This window comes from Ipomoea nil, unplaced genomic scaffold, assembly GCF_001879475.1.
Source record: "Ipomoea nil cultivar Tokyo-kokei standard unplaced genomic scaffold, Asagao_1.1 scaffold1421, whole genome shotgun sequence".
NCBI classification, from domain to species: domain Eukaryota; kingdom Viridiplantae; phylum Streptophyta; class Magnoliopsida; order Solanales; family Convolvulaceae; genus Ipomoea; species Ipomoea nil.
In genome coordinates, this window is record NW_017617849.1 from 3,101,831 (window position 1) to 3,117,876 (window position 16,046).

The following is a 16,046-nucleotide window of genomic DNA, read 5'->3' on the forward strand; positions in this document are numbered from 1 at the left end:
AAACCCGCCTACGCTTGGGCCTATAAAAGGGGTTTTGGCCCTCCATTTTGGGGATTCCTCCTCTTCCACTCTACACACTATCTCTCTAAAAGTGTATTACTCTCTAAACGCTCTCCCCTCTCTCTACAAACACACAATTATGAATAAAAGAGGATCCCTTTGAGCTATTTTCTTTGGCATATTCTCTACATTGTTCATACATACACTATAGTTTATACATAGTGTATACATTCCGAGTAATTATCCACATCAGAACTCCTAACCAATTTTATTGGAAAAAGTGATTCCATCCCACACGAGGCTAGCATGCTTAAATGCTTTAATGATTTGAAGTGTCAAATGACATAAGTGGAGTATGCGAGATACTCGAGAAAAAATCACCTAAGTGATAGATAATTGGGTTTGCTTCAAAAGATAATTAATTGGGCTAAGTTTTTTATAAACTCTTGTAGAATTAGAAACAATGCTCCATGGCCAAAATGGGCATACCCGTAGAACTAGACAAAGATTTGGAGGGTTTTTATCTGAGATATATTATTGTTTACACAAATGACAATATAGTTAAAAGATATTGCGTTCTACCTGACAACTAGTAAAATAAATATATACACCATATTTACAATGAAATGTTCAAACGGTTTGACTTGGTTTAAAAATCAATATAAATGTTTGGTTAATTAGCTTTTTGTACTTAAAAATGCTAAAATTTAAAAAGTTACTCAAAACAACTTTTTCAATTAACTTTTAGAGAAAAAAAATTATATCAAACAGCTAATTTACCAAATATATTTTTACAATCAACTAATGTTATTAACTAGTTATACTCTCAGCTAACAGCCATTTACCAAACAGGCACAGGCCGTCGTGTAATTTCGAACTTTTCATCTGTCTTACTATGCAGTCCAAGTTGTGGTCAACTTATCTGGTTAAAGGCATCTCAATTCTCATCTCACCTCACCTGTATCGCGTGTATGATGTACATGACGACACACTATCACTTCACTGCGTTCCAATACATACATACATAGAATACAAGTCATTGCGCGACACAACACTGCAAAGACAAGACTAGGACAACCAGCAAGAGCTCGAAGAGAGACTGAGCAAGAATGATGAAGGAAGAAGCTATAAGCTCCTCCGCCGATCCTCGGTTGCGACCCAATTCTTCCTCTCCTCCACCTACCCCCGCCCGCCCAACCAGGTGATCCGCACCGGCAAATACCATAAACCCTACCTTTCAAATTTGTTCAATGATTTTGCCCTCATCGGGGCATCATTTACGGATTTGAATATTTCTTGATCAATTTCTTTTAGTTTATTGTTTAGTTGTTCAGTTTCAGAATAATGCTCCATCGTTTTCGGTCATATATGTTATTTCTTTGTTTTAGTTCATTGGTAATTGGTAATAGGGGGTTAACAGGGTATGAGTGAACAGGGGAAAAAAATTGTCAACTGGAAACTGAATTTCGAATTTTGGTTGGCTTATTTCTGTTTAAAGTTCGTATTGTAATTGCTAAGATATTACAGTTATTAACTTTATTCCACTTGTTTTAATTATTTGGATGGCATTAGTGTGATATATAATTTTGTCTTTTCAGTTCTGTTGGGGCATCTTCTTATGCTGTTCCAACAAACATTGGCAGCACAGATGGGGTGGCACAAGAACAGGGTTCAAAAGCAGGTTCTCTTTCTCGTATTGGTTCACATCCCACACAGACTTCTTTAAGCACAAGTGCTGGTGGTTCTGCTCTTGGATCGACACATCCTTCATGTAGACCATGGGAAAGGGGTGATCTGTTGAGGCGGCTGTCAACATTCAAACCCACAGCCTGGTTTGGAAAGCCTAAGGTCAAAATTTGAGCTTGCATTTACTTTTGTTATTAATCAAAGTTATTTCAATCACTTGCTATAGGTTATCTCAATTCTCAATAATGCAACATGTCACATCCACTTCTATCTGTCAGGCTTTGTTGGTTTGGTAGAATGGTAGATAACTGTATTTACTGAAATATGATATTGAATTAATACTGCTCAACTTGGAAGGTATAGCTCAATTTTGTTGCCTAATAAATTATGTGAAATATTTGTAATACTTTTACATGAGTGACAAATGGGCCATCACCTGGCCTCTCTTTCATGAGGAGGTGGTGTGATGGTGGAGGTTGAGTTCTGAAAATTGTGGACTAGGCTGGTAATGGGCAGTGGACCCATAAGTGACATATTTCCCCATGAAAGAGAGAAACCTTCAAACCTAACATGCAGGGAAAATTTGAGCTGCAAGGATAGTATATGCTACTCCGTGTCCCATTTTACATGTTTTATTTATTATTCATTGGTCAAATTAACTCCTCTTTCTTTGTCTATTTTCTATAACATCTTTTAATAGTTTTTACATTCAGCCCTTTGAATTTAATAGTACTTTTTGATGTTGTTTCCAAATATATAAATTTCATATACTAACACTAAACTAAGTGCTACAAAAAATTGAATTGTAAATAATTTGAGTCAAGCCTCATTAACTAAACCTGACACATAAAATGGGATGGAGGGAATAATTGCTAACAAAGATAAACCTTTAATACAACAACAGTCCCACATTTTTACTATGTGCATTATTCATAGAAAATTTCAAATATTGCTAGAAAAATTGTTTTATTTATAATAGAGATATTGTTCCTAGTAAGTTATATTCCTCCACAATGTCTGCAATGGCCCTGATTCTGCCGATCAGAAATAGAAAGAGTCAGTTAGAGTTGGTTATTGCTTTTTTCTTACTCTGATGGATTATTTCCTTGTTTCTTTTCTCCTCATTTTTGGAAATTGCTTAGAAACAACTTTGCAGAAGTATTCTATAAATTATGGTTTTTGTCTGTCTTTTTGTTGTTAGGTTGCCAAGCACTTGTCTTTTCAAGGCCTCTGCTTTGTGATACTAATTCACCTTGCTGCACCTGGCTTTAAAAAGTTTAAATGATATGCTTCTTTCTTATCATTTAGTAGGGGGTGAAATGTGCTAAAATAGAGAGCTTGTCATACTTAATTCAAATTTCCTGCAATTTCACTTTGCTGCTTTTTGTACAATCTTTGGCAGGCTGCAAGTTCGCTTGCATGTGCCAGAAGGGGCTGGATAAATGTGGATGCTGATAAGATTGAGTGTGAGTCATGTGGAGCAAATTTGATGTTTATTTGTTCAGCTGTCTGGACTCTTTCTGAAGGTGATTGCACTGTTAATTGTTACCAGTGCTATTGTTTATTTTGACTGTTTAATTGCTTTTAGAGAACTGGGGTCAGAATTCTATAAAGTTAATGGACATATAACTTCTTGAATAGTATAATATGCAGGAAATAATTAGCAACATGGGAAAAAGTTTATTTTGCTGTAAAGAAAAAATGTTTTGATTACTCATTCTTATTAAAGTTAACTTGATGACCACTCAGCACTGAGATCAGATGTTCGTTGGATATTATCAAAATTGTCTTATTCAGGGCCATTTGAGGCACATGAAAAATTTCCCACTTTTTGAAATGTAGTGTTTCAACTACAATATCTGGTGCCGCCAAGTGCACGCTTTGTGTTCCTCTTGTATTGTCTATACTTTAGATTATAATGATTTGCCTTATGTTATGTAACTTAAAGGTTGCCGGCATGTTTTATTTTGTTTGATTTTTTTAAAAAATACCTTTTGTTCTAATCAACTCATTCTCCTTTGTAGCTGATAGTGCCGGTGAAGAGTTTGTAAAAAAACTTGATGAAGGGCATAAGGTTGCTTGTCCATGGAGAGGAAACAGCTGTGCAGAAAGCTTGGTCCAGTTCCCCCCTACCCCACCATCAGCCCTAATAGGTGGTTATAGGGACCGCTGTGATGGATTGTTTCAGTTTCCGTCCCTTCCTGTAGTGGCTGCATCTGCAGTTGAGCATATGCAAGTTTCTAGAGGTTCAGAAATTGACCGCTTTCTAGCTCAACCACATGTTTTTGGCGGTGTTGAACATGTCTTTAGGCCAGAGGTCATTTCTGGAGTTGAAAACACCAGTGAAAATGTCTTCTTTATATACTCACGTGTAGGTGTCATGTTTCCATCTTCTACTGGTTTCTATTTTCTTTTCTGTTCGTAACTGTTTTTCAACTTTTAATTGCTATTTAGGCTCAAAAGCTGATAAGCCTTTGTGGATGGGAACCAAGGTGGCTTCGAAATGTTCAAGATTGTGAAGAGCATTCAGCTCAGTCAGCGAGGAATGGGTATTCAACTGGTCCCACAAAACATCATGATCCTGTCCGTGGCAAGAAGGTATTGTCTATTTCAAACAAAAAGGATTCTAGTAAAATTGAAGTACTGGGTCCCAAGTCTAAAGGTGAATCTAGGTTGCCTTTGCTGGATTGTAGTTTGTGTGGGGCTACAGTGAGAATTTGGGACTTCTTCATTGTTTCTCGTCCTGCTTGCTTTGCTCCAAATAGCATTGATATTCCAGAAACAAGCAAAAAAATGGCATTGACGAGAGGTGTAAGTGCAGCAAGTGGAATAGGTGGATGGGTTGCTAGTGATGGTATGGAAAAGGACAAGACAGAGGACCATGATGAAGCTGCAACAGATGAGAGAAGGTCATTATCAAATAATGCAGTAGATCTTAATCTTGCAATGGCAGGTGGAGTGTCCTCTTCAAAGTTGCACAGAGATGTTCCTAACCAATTCCCAAATGTGCATAAAAGAAGAGATTTGGTGGTGGGTCAACCTTCTAGCAGTGAAGTTGGTGACCATGCAACTTCATATGAGTCTCGGGGTCCTAGCTCTCGCAAGCGCAATTTGGAGGAGGGTGGAAGCACCATTGACAGGCCACAGTTGGTGGTACATCAAGCAGATAGTGTTGAGGGAACCGTGACAGATCGTGATGGAGATGAGGTTAATGAGGGTAGTCAGTACTCAACTGGTCCTTCAAAACGTGCCCGTCAATCAGATCCTCATGAAACCTATCACTTTTCGCATGCCAAAGATTCATTTGGTGCAGGTCCTAGCCTGTCACTTGGTTTTGAGGTTGGAATGGATGATCAGAGAGATGGTCCTTTAAACCAAGGTCGTGAACAGATTATTTCTGTCCCATCTACAAGGGAATTGACTCATGTTTCATCTGTTATTGCTATGGACACCATTCATAGTGCAGATGATGATTCAATGGAAAGTGTTGAAAATTATCCAGGAGATCTTGATGATGCCCATTTCCCTTCAACATCAGGTGTAAAAAGCTCAGATCCAATTGAGACATCTGACTTGAATTATAGTAATCAAGCACAACAGAGTGCCTGCCTTGCTGCTGCTAGGTGTACTGGTGAAATGGGTGTTAGTAGCACGAATGATGAGGAAGTATTAAATGCAGATACAGCAACTGCTCGTGGGAGGGATGGGCCTAGTTTTGGAATTAGTGGAGGAAGTATAGGCATGGTGGTTAGTCATGAACCTGGAATTCATGGAGTGGATGCTGCTGTACATAGAGTAGATAGTGTTGTTGGTGATGTGGAACAAATTGCTGAAATCACTGAAAACCAGGGTCAAACTGGTGATTTTGGTGCCAATCTTGGAATAACTGGTGACTATGTTCCTGAGGAAATGGACCGTGAAGATCCTCATGGTGATAGCCAAGATCTAACATCTCGCTCTGTGGGAAGGGCTGGGGCTGATAGCGGTTCAAAAATTGTTGGCTCAGCCAAGGAAGAATCAATTGAAAGCGGTGAGAAGAATAGCAACATGCACTTGGCACCTGATAGTAGTGCACATCCCTCTCTTTCTTGCAATGCTGTTCTATGCTCTGCTTATGAAGCATCCAAGGGAGAAGTTACCCAGGCTGCTAATGCGCTGGCTACTGAAGAGGCTGAATATGTGGAATCTGGTTATTTGGTTGCAAATGGGACAGGTAATATTGCCATTTATGATTTCAGTGCACTAGGGACTTCATCATTCCCTTCCAGCTCAAAATTGGGTCTCTATGACACCTTCCTTTCAGTTAGTCTGTGTCGTGTTATGTCGCCTCCTATTGTATATAAGAAGTGTAGGAACTTTATTGATGCCTTGAAAGTATGAAACAATACATAATTAAACCTGGGTTTTGAATTTTGATTGATTGATTTATTTTATTGATTTGATTCCATTCAATATGGAAGATGCAATGTTTTTAATCATTAGTCACGCTGCTAAGGTTTAGAACATTTAGGTGGAAGCATTAACAAGTCACATACTCGCATCTTGATGGGAGATTTAACAAATTGTATTCTAACATGTCTTCCAGTTATAATGGATTGCGAATGGATTATATTTGGCTCTTCCTATTGGAATGATACCAAAGGACAATATTATATTTGTCTTTCACACAGAACATGTATCTTTTTTTGGTCCTTTTTAACAATTCAGTGCGCTTTTCTATTTAAATAGTTTCATTTTGATATATTTGTTAAAAATTGTTCTGTAGGGCCTCCCAATGGAGAAAGCTATGAAGGTGTGGAGTTTGATCCAATTAAGCACCATAACTCTTTCTGCCCTTGGGTCAATGGAAATGTTGCTGCAGCTGGCTGCTGTAATAGCAGTGATTCCAGTTCCACTGCTGGTGGTCTTGCTCTCTGTGGCTGGCAGCTAACTTTAGATGCTTTAAACTCTTTCCAATCACTCGCCAATATTCCAATCCAGACAGTGGCATCTGAATCAGCTGCTTCTCTGTATAAGGTATTCGAATCTCCATCCTAGTCTTAATAATCCAATTGTCTTGTAATTATTCACAGCCTTGTTAGATGGTGATCATGGAGCCTTGTACATTCCTGAGCTGTGTAAAATGTGCTACCTGCAGAAGTTTTAAGAAAATGCATTTTATTATTTCCGGCTGGCATCATTGTTGCTTGTTATTTTTCTTGTTCTCCCCGTTAGCATTTTCTTGACGCTTTGATTCCTTTGCACATTTGATTTGACTTTCTTGTGCAGGATGATCATCTAGCTGCTGGTCAGAAACGCTGTGCTAGCAGAAGTCATGGGCCTAACTAATTGTGAATCCCAAGTGACTTCAAAACCTGGTATTTGTGTTTGCTACTATGATTTCTTTGACCCATCAGCTTGTGTATTTTGAAATTATATTAACATATATATTCTATTACTTTTCTGAATATGAAGGTAACTATATTAATTTAAGGGAGGGATATACTTTTGGTTTTCAATAGATGTAAGGCTGGTATACCCACAAATCCAGGTGATTCCAATCATTCCATAGTCTTATCGGGTAAATAGAAGCCTCAGTGGATAGGTATAGATTGCAAAAAGTTTATGAAATTTCTTTGAAGCTTCTCCAATCTATTGATTCTGAGATAGATATCTCAAAGAGAGATGTCCAAGTTGGTCAGTCTATTAACTTAGTAACTACAAGGTTACAAGTTTGACTCCCAGTGGGAGCGGCCTTGGCCTTCTTGGTTTGAGCCGGTCAGTTATGGGCAACCTAGGTTGGTTTACCTCCTTGTGTGGTCCTTTGCCAGTTAGAGTCACAAGGCAGGGTTTACTCAGTGCACACCCTTGACTCCTCGAGTAGTGGTTTCGGGTTTCCCTCATCATACAAAAAAAAAAAAAAAAAAAGAAAAAAAGAGAGATGTAAGTGGGAATTCCACCTAGGCAAGGTTTGATGGGAGTTAATCTAAAAGATATTGCCTCTCAAAGTTTGACAGTTTTTCTCATTGTCTTTCAAGCACCGGTTTCCAACTTGAAATCGGCCCCTAAGGGCATACCCAGGTAGGTAAGTAGGTTGTAGGCAGGGAGCCTATCTGGGCATTCACAGGCATCCCCGAGTAATAACCTAACCAAAACGAAGATCACCAACTGGAATGGGCTCACTGTTCAAGGTTAAACCTTTACCTCAAGCCTGAGGTCATAGGTTGTAGAGGGGTTTATAAAACTAATAACTGGCCATTATAAATCTTTTTCCTCTGAAACTCCACACAACTAGGCAATTAGAATACTATGAAACCCTGGCTCAAGTAGCTACTTGAACCCCGATGAACATTATTTATGAATGTGATACTCTTGCACTTCAAAGGCAATGAACATAATATGATACTCATGTTCCGGTTAAGCCTATCGGTCAAAAGCCCCAATGCCTACATGCTTATGTGCTTCATCTTGGTTACCGTTAATCAACCTTTGACATATTGCATGCATGCCTTGATCTGCAAATAGGTCTTTAAACGAGAGTTGCCTGGTCAGCTGGATTCAAATTTGCAGTGGATCTGGAAACACGTTGAGTCATTCCATTGAGAGCTAGAGAAGGGAATCGTTTGCTTTCTTCGTCGTGGTTGTAGCTTCTTCAATGTTTGCTATCATACTGTTAGCTGAATGTTTTTGAAGAAAAGTGTAGACTGTAGTCTGCAAATGGATTTTGTTTCCCACTATTTTTTTTTCATGTTTGCCAGATAATAATACCATGTAGCCTGCTATTGATTTTCATAGATTCTTATATTGAGATTCTGAAATTGTACGGATTTTTAAAAAATAAACCAGGACGAAAAGTTATTCTGTAAACTTGCTTTTACATATTACTGAGTTAATATTATTTTTGGTTTATCGAATATATCACATTTAGTTCATGATTTCAATTTTGACACATTTAAGTCTAGCCATTAAATTTTCAATTTCGATTTTCACTAAATTAATTTTAAAAAATCACCAAAATATATCAAATTAAGTCTAGCCATCTTATCTTCAAAACAAGTCTAGCCATTTTATAGCACTAAGATGGTTATGCCATGTTTGGATCTTTCAATCCAATCCATCAATGATGATTTCGTTAAATCTAGATTTTTCAATTGAAATCTTCTCAAAATAAGAGCATCCACATCTCTAATGTGGGGAGAATGTAAGAGTGATTAGGAAAGAGAAAATGGGAGGGGAGAGAGAAAAAAAAAGAAAAACTGAAATTTAAAATAAAAACAATAATATTTTAGTGGTTGTCAGGCGCGCCTAGCGGGCGCGTGCAGCTGGGCTGCTATTTTGGCCCTCACGGTGTGCGTGAGGGAGTGGAATTATTAAATGAATGGGACTCACTTTCTGCCATTCTCCCCACTCTTGCAGGAAGGTCTCAACTTTCTCTTTCCTACACTCTCTCACTTCCATGTCATCAAAGGTTGTACTATTCTCCCCACAATATGCATTGATGGTGATGCTCTAAGGTGTTGATCCAATTTCTCGGCACATTTTTTTTTTCATTTTGGTTGAACAAATTATTTACCTCAGTATAATTTAACTCGTTATTCATGTTATGAATTTTAATTAATTTAGTTAAGTGAATTAATTCTAAAAATTAATTTGAAATTAAATATTTATGGTGTGTTTGATTTGCAGGTTTAGCACTCAGGTATGTGCATGAAAGTGATTGTTATTGTTTAGTTGACTGTTTTTAAAATACTACTATAGGTTGGAAAACCCCATGGAAAAACTCATTCTCTTATTTTATAAAGGTTTCATCCCATTATTCATCCTTAGCCTAATTATTTTCATTCCACCTTATTATCAAACATACAAAATATTTTTATCAAAACTCATTACCATTAACAAGTATTTGATACCAATTCGGATTCGGATTTCACACACCCTTAATTAATCGAAATAAGAAAGAGTAATTGACCCGCCTCTTTTCCTCGCGGGTTATAAAATATGGCGGAAGCCCTAAACCCTCCTTCCAGTTTGCCTCTGTCAAAACTATTACTTAGCTCTGCGCATTGGAGTCAATGGATGCTCAACCGGAACCCGTCAGCTACATCTGTGGAGGTACTCCCTTCTTATATCTATATAAATAAGTCTCTTTGTTTTCTAGGTTTTGGTTTTGATGATTGATCGTTGACGGGAGACTATGTGTGTGTAGATTGTGGTCAAGAGAACACACTGAAGCAGGGAGATGTGATTCAGTGCCGTGAATGCGGTTACCGTATTCTCTACAAGAAGCGAACCCGCAGAAGTAAGACCAAAATTTGCTTAGTTTTCAGTTTATCAAATTTCTCAATCTTTGTTTCATCTTAAAACTCCGTTTTCCAGTCTTGGTCTTGATTTTTTTCCTGGTAGAGTGTATAATGAGCCATGTTCTCGATAGCTTAGATTATTTGGTAGTTTCACATTCTTCTCTGGGGCTTACAGCATACTGTAAATATTTTTTTTGACTACTCTTTCCCAATAAGAGCTTATGGTATATCACTTTAGTCTCGGTCATTTGGCCCTAATTGAGAAAGTGTTTGGTCTTCATTGAGAAGATTCCAGCTTCATCTTTGTTGGAAAACTATGCAGAGATATCTTTCCTTGGGTTTGAGGTATGTAGGGATGGTTGGCACCCAATTTGGCATCTTCTCTTTAAACTTTATGGCCCTGTTTGATAAAATAGCTGTTAGCTGATAGCTGATTGTGTTAATTAGAGGGTATAAATAGTATAGCTGATTGTGTTAATTAGATGGTATAAATAGTTGATAACATAAGCTGATTGTAGAAAAGTGTTTGGTAAATTAGTTGTTAGTTGTTTGGTATAATTTTTTTTCTCAAAAAGCTAATTGAAAAAGTTGCTTGGAGTAGCTTTTTGAATTTTAGTCTTTTTGGAGTTGCAAAAAGCTAATTAACTAAACATTTATATTGATATTTTTACTAAATCAAACAATTAATAGTGGTCAAATAAGTCAAAATTGGCCTATAGGCCAATTTTTTTACCAAACAGGGTATATCATTATATGGAGGCTATGCATATTGCACAGTTCTTCTCTATGTGTTACTCCTATAATGCTATTCTTTAATTTTTGTGTGACAATATCCTATTCATTAATTACGGCTTGTCCATTGGATATAATTCCCTTTACTGTTTCATTCTTTTTGGAAATAGCTGGGATGAGGATTCTCTTTCATGTTGGATTTTCAGAAAAGTGATCCTCTTTTTGAATTGTAAAGATTTTAAAGTTTTGTTGAATGGAATTTTCTGTGATTTGTGTATCCAAGTGATATAAAAGTTTTCCTCAGTTCTGTTGCTTATCAGAGACTGGTTTGTTATGGTGCAGTTGTGCAATATGAAGCACGCTGATACTCATGGTTTGGAGATCCACATCCACTGGAGAAGTTGATATGGAAGGCGTCAAGTGTCTCACTTAGTGAAAGAGATGTCAATACTTTTTAAGCCTCTATTACATACAGTACTTACATTTTAAGTTGTACACTTGTACCATTATCTGTAGAACTGCTTCTTCCTCTCGAGTCCGGTGTTAATGTCTGTGTTCTGTCTGCAAATGTGGGCCGTGCCATTGTGAAACTTGAATAGTTGAATGTTAGTCATCTTTGGTGTGTCTTATGTCAATTTTCTATCACTTTTCTGCTTGCATTTGCTCAATTTGAATTATATGATGCTTGATTGCTCGGACAAGGGGGTTGGCTTGGGCTCAAAGATATTTCTCTTGTCCAGTGATTTGGTTGCAAAAATTGTCACTAAGATGTCTACTACTGCATAAGATTGGCTGGCCTTGTTATCAAATGATATTCTTGTGGACTTTATCTAATGTACAATTTTCCCAAGAATGAGACTATGATCTAAGCCAGCCATGGATTCCCAAGCCTCAAAACCTTGAGAAAACTCGACTAACGTGGGTTCAGCTTCATCTGCTGAACTGCACAATCCTAGTCTCCCATTTTTACCACAGCCCCACGCCCAAACTTCATTCCTAGCCGTGAGAACAAGGGAATGTGCTCGTCCTGCTGAAACCAATTTTGGTATCTCACCATCCAGCCCCTCGACCTGCTGAGGAATGTTGCCTGGACCTCGCCTGCCAAGTTGACAACTTTGGTTCCATCCCCATGAAAAAACTTTTGGTCCTGATGAAGGAACTTCGCAAACAGCCAAAGAGTGTCCTAAACCTGAAGCTATGTTTAGGGCACGTATACCTATTTCAACAGGGTGGATTCCCAAATCTTGATTTGTCCTTCCTAACTGCCCATATGCATTGCTTCCACCACTAAAGAGAGTGCCATCACCTGAAACTCAAAAATCCAAACTTGTCAGAGCAAGAACTTATATGCCAACCGGTAAATGAAAACCATGACTTACTGCAAACAACCAATGAGTGGTCAAGCCCACAAGCCACGTCTTCAACTTTCGACCCTTGTAGCTCCTCAACTAAACCGGGATTCCATATAGTAGGCATATCTTTTTCCTTCTCCATGGCTTCCAAGACTGACTGTTCAGCAGCTTCCACTGATTTAAATTCAGATGAATTAGATTCCAGTGGGGAGATCTCCAACTCTTTCCCAATCTTCCCTATTCTACCATCTGCATAGTATCCCCAGCCAAACAATTTCCCACTTCTAGTCATTGCTAGAGCATGCCCCCAACCAAGTGATACCTGCAAATACCAAATCAACTCAAAACAACAGTACAATATAACACAGACAGATTACTTCAATTTCCAGATTTAAGCAATGATCGGAGGACCACCTTAACTATATATTCTCCAAGTAGCGTTTCAACCCTGGTGGGCACAACAGTTTCGGTTATTCCTTCCCCTAGACCTAGTTGCCCCCGTTTGGAACATCCCCAGACCCACAGAGATCCATCTTCTCCAAGGGCAGCAGACACAACACCCGAGGCAAATGCAGCTCGAACTCTCACTTTTTCTAGCCCTTCTACCCTCTTTGGCTCATTCCATGTCTCTCTGCAGCCAATTCAACCGAAGAAAATAGAAGGATCCCAGTGTTAGTACTGCAGTCTACTCAAAGGAACAGTCTTTTAAGCAAATATCATGCACAATGCTGCCAAAGCTAAATAACAAATAGAAAAAGAGGAAGCATTACTTTTGTATGCAGTTGCAAAAAACAAGCCATCTGTTTTCTGTTCCACCATTAATGAATAATTTCTTTTACAATTTCGAACCAGTAGAATTTGGATTTCTCTGATGTTTAAGTTCAAGGCTGTAAGTTTAGCAAAACCTGTTCAATATTGCAAAGTGGGAGTTCTCAGATATCTTATTCACCTCAAACTCGGTACTTTGGTTTATTTTTCTCGAATCACAAAACAAGCTATTGAATATTCAGTGCAATTAACAGTATTTCACAAAAAATAAATAATAAAACCTAAAAAGTTATCATTCTTCAATAACCAGCAAAATGCACATTCATGGATTAGATAGATAGAGAAAGAGAGGTACCTAGGAGAAATACGATCACGACCGAGCTGACCTTCGGTGTTACGGCCCCAGGCATAAACATGGCCCTCACGAGTGACGGCGAGGGAGTGGAAGTGGCCGGCAGCGATGCCGGTGACATCACGTGGGAGGCCTGGAACGGGAGTAGGCTCGTAGGCATCGGAGCCTAAACCCGGTATGGACATCGGCAGGCCCAAAGCCCCGTGGCTTCCATCGCCGAAGCTCATCACGGTTGTTCCCCTGTCGGTGCATATCCACCGCCTGGTCAGTCCGATCAAGATGCCGGACGGCGGGATTCTCCGTCTCTTTAGTGAATGCAGCATCATTTGTACCTGATCGCTGAGGTCCGATGAAATGGATCCTGAGTCCTGACAAAGTGAGAGTGCGGCGTAACAATTGGGTCGGGTCGGCTCTATGTTGGCAGGTTCTTTTCAGGTTCGGATCTTCACATGCTCATGTTAAAATTTATTATTATTAATTATTAATTTCTTGGTTATATCATATATGGGCATTCTTTAATTAATATAGATTTTAAAATTGTTTAATTAAATTTATAATTTTTTAAGAGTATTAAATATCTCATTTAATGCCAAGACTTTGTGGTTTAATAACACTCAGGTTGTACTCATATATGAGAGGTTGTGATTTCGAGCTTTAATGGAGGCGTTATTGGCTTTTTGTGTTTTGTGCGTCAGTAAACATTTTGTGCCTTAAGAATAAGAATATTTTGTAAACTACGGTGTAATAATTTAAATATTTTTTAATATGCTGAAATTTTCATTAAAAGAAAAACTAAAATATAATCATTTTGACCTGATTTCTATTTCATCAATCAAAAGTGACAACAAAAATAATCATCTTAGGTTATAAAACAAAAAGTTTTATTAGTCTACATTGTTGTCATCTGTGTTTTGGCAACACCTAGATGTTTAAAGAATATTTGTGTTTATTTCAATTCTTCATTTTCTATTGCATTCTCCAATTCCTGTTTCTTAAATGTACACAAAACATTTCATTCTCTATTCTCTATTTTCTTAAAAATAAAAGATGAAAACCCACAACCACGACCTATTGGTATGCATTGAATAAACTCACTTATGTGTAATAACTCGCAAATCACATAATAAATTTTGTGCGACAAATTCGACTGAAAAAGTGCTGACAAGAATCAAACTCATGACTTTCTAATACAATAATCATGCTCTACCACTCGACCACCCCTTTAAATGTGCAAGTGTAATGTATTCTCTTCTTTCATTTTTTTTTTTTTTTTTTTTTGAAGTATAGAATTTTTTGGGTTGGTAGTCTTAAATCTACTTGAGTCTAAGACCAGAAGTTGAAGCAAATCTATCCCAACCCAGGTGCCAAATTAGTTTCTGTGATATCAATGTCTCTTATCCCAGTAACCATGCCACGTGTAGTGTTTTCATTTGACACCAAGATCCTAATTTTATCTGCAATGTGGATATTCTTATGTACACCACAATTTCATTGTTTTCATTTTGCCCCACACAACACACTTGGTGGCCTTATTTGCCACCACCTGTTGTAACTTGTAAGGTTGGGTTGTTTCTCTCCACAGTATCCAGCAGCAAAAATCACACAGCCAAAGATGGCAGCACAGGCTTTGATCTCTTCTTCTTCCATCACCTCTTCTGCAGAGGTTGCCAGGCAGGTTCTTGGAGGAAGGCCTCTCCAATCTTCCAGGAAAGTTTCCTTTGTTGTAAGGGCTTCTTCTTCTACTCCCCCTGTCAAGGTATGTATGTATATATATTTGCTTTCTTTAAATGTTAGTTCAGTAACATTGTCTCCAAGTTTGATTTACTTGCTCTGGACATCAATTCTGTACTTCAGCAAGGAGCAGATAGGCCTCTCTGGTTTGCATCCAAACAGAGCCTTAGCTACTTGGATGGCAGGTAAACTCCCATGCTAAAACCCTTCAATGCTCTAATGAAAAACCGAGAATTGAAAGCTAAGCAAGAAGTGATTTAACTTGAATGTTCTTGCGGTCTATATGAATCTGATATTTCAAGAAATTCATACTCACAGCCTTCCTGGTGACTATGGCTTTGATCCACTGGGGCTCTCAGACCCGGAAGGGACAGGAGGTTTCATTGAGCCGAAATGGCTAGCATATGGAGAGATCATCAACGGGCGTTTCGCCATGTTGGGAGCAGCAGGGGCTATTGCACCAGAGGTTCTTGGAAAGGCCGGCCTCATTCCGGCTGAAACCGCCCTCCCATGGTTCCAGACCGGAGTAATTCCTCCGGCAGGGACATACAACTACTGGGCTGATTCCTACACTCTATTTGTTCTGGAGATGGCTCTCATGGGATTCGCGGAGCACAGGAGATTCCAGGACTGGGCAAAACCAGGTTCAATGGGGAAGCAGTACTTCCTAGGACTAGAGAAAGGCTTAGGAGGCTCAGGCGATCCGGCATACCCCGGTGGACCTATCTTCAACCCCCTTGGATTTGGAAAGGATGAGAAATCAATGAAGGATTTGAAGCTGAAGGAAGTGAAGAATGGAAGATTGGCAATGTTGGCCATCCTGGGATACTTCATCCAAGCTCTGGTGACTGGTGTTGGCCCATACCAAAACCTTCTTGACCATTTGGCTGATCCTGTCAACAACAACATCTTGACCAACCTTAAATTCCACTAAACTTGTAGCAAACCACCATTTCTTCTTCACAGATCTGTCGACATTATTTTGCATGTCATCTGTATTCCACAAGGACATGTACCAATTGAAACCCTGCAACTATTCAGAGTTGTAGTCAGAAAATTTCACTGTATTATCATCTGTCAGTCAGTTGGGCAAATATGACTAGAAGAAGTCCAAGGAAAATTTTCCATGGAACTAAACCACATAAA

The 16,046-nt window shown here is 38.6% G+C and overlaps 3 protein-coding genes across 4 annotated transcripts; 2 read left to right on the forward strand and 1 right to left on the reverse strand.

The window, feature by feature from the left end:
• Window positions 1-871: 871 nt before the first annotated feature.
• Window positions 872-8,572, forward strand: LOC109187626. Its single transcript, XM_019337860.1, has 8 exons — window positions 872-1,201; window positions 1,599-1,848; window positions 3,089-3,212; window positions 3,711-4,057; window positions 4,141-5,899; window positions 6,452-6,702; window positions 6,955-7,043; window positions 8,191-8,572. Exons 1-7 carry the CDS (start codon window positions 1,110-1,112, stop codon window positions 7,012-7,014), a joined length of 2,883 nt encoding a protein of 960 aa, XP_019193405.1. The 5' UTR covers window positions 872-1,109; the 3' UTR covers window positions 7,015-7,043; window positions 8,191-8,572.
• Window positions 8,573-11,215: 2,643 nt separating this feature from the next.
• On the reverse strand, window positions 11,216-13,606 carry LOC109188430 (RCC1 and BTB domain-containing protein 2). Of its 2 annotated transcripts, XM_019339100.1 has the most exons (5): window positions 13,173-13,606; window positions 12,464-12,680; window positions 12,077-12,371; window positions 11,510-12,003; window positions 11,216-11,444 (listed from the first exon to the last, which is right to left on the reverse strand). In XM_019339100.1, exons 1-4 carry the CDS (start codon window positions 13,493-13,495, stop codon window positions 11,528-11,530), a joined length of 1,311 nt encoding a protein of 436 aa, XP_019194645.1. In that variant the 5' UTR covers window positions 13,496-13,606; the 3' UTR covers window positions 11,216-11,444; window positions 11,510-11,527. The 2 variants fall into 2 exon arrangements, with proteins under 2 accessions (XP_019194645.1, XP_019194644.1); XM_019339099.1 differs by having other exon boundaries at window positions 11,216-12,003.
• A 1,050-nt stretch (window positions 13,607-14,656) lies between these two features.
• Window positions 14,657-16,046, forward strand: LOC109188250 (chlorophyll a-b binding protein 8, chloroplastic). The gene is made up of 3 exons (XM_019338839.1): window positions 14,657-14,925; window positions 15,024-15,085; window positions 15,219-16,046. Exons 1-3 carry the CDS (start codon window positions 14,782-14,784, stop codon window positions 15,832-15,834), a joined length of 822 nt encoding a protein of 273 aa, XP_019194384.1. The 5' UTR covers window positions 14,657-14,781; the 3' UTR covers window positions 15,835-16,046.

Coding starts and splice junctions, on each gene's coding strand:
- LOC109188430 (XM_019339100.1), bottom strand. CDS start 13,495: ATGATGCTGCATTCACTAAAGAGACGGAGAATCCCGCCGTCCGGCATC. Junction 12,681..13,172: donor CGTGATCGTATTTCTCCTAG/GTACCTCTCTTT, acceptor AATTGGCTGCAG/AGAGACATGGAATGAGCCAA. Junction 12,372..12,463: donor TTGGAGAATATATAGTTAAG/GTGGTCCTCCGA, acceptor TGGTATTTGCAG/GTATCACTTGGTTGGGGGCA.
- LOC109187626 (XM_019337860.1), top strand. CDS start 1,110: ATGATGAAGGAAGAAGCTATAAGCTCCTCCGCCGATCCTCGGTTGCGA. Junction 5,900..6,451: donor TTTGGTTGCAAATGGGACAG/GTAATATTGCCA, acceptor ATTGTTCTGTAG/GGCCTCCCAATGGAGAAAGC. Junction 6,703..6,954: donor CAGCTGCTTCTCTGTATAAG/GTATTCGAATCT, acceptor TTTCTTGTGCAG/GATGATCATCTAGCTGCTGG.
- LOC109188250 (XM_019338839.1), top strand. CDS start 14,782: ATGGCAGCACAGGCTTTGATCTCTTCTTCTTCCATCACCTCTTCTGCA. Junction 14,926..15,023: donor CTTCTACTCCCCCTGTCAAG/GTATGTATGTAT, acceptor TCTGTACTTCAG/CAAGGAGCAGATAGGCCTCT. Junction 15,086..15,218: donor CTTAGCTACTTGGATGGCAG/GTAAACTCCCAT, acceptor TCATACTCACAG/CCTTCCTGGTGACTATGGCT.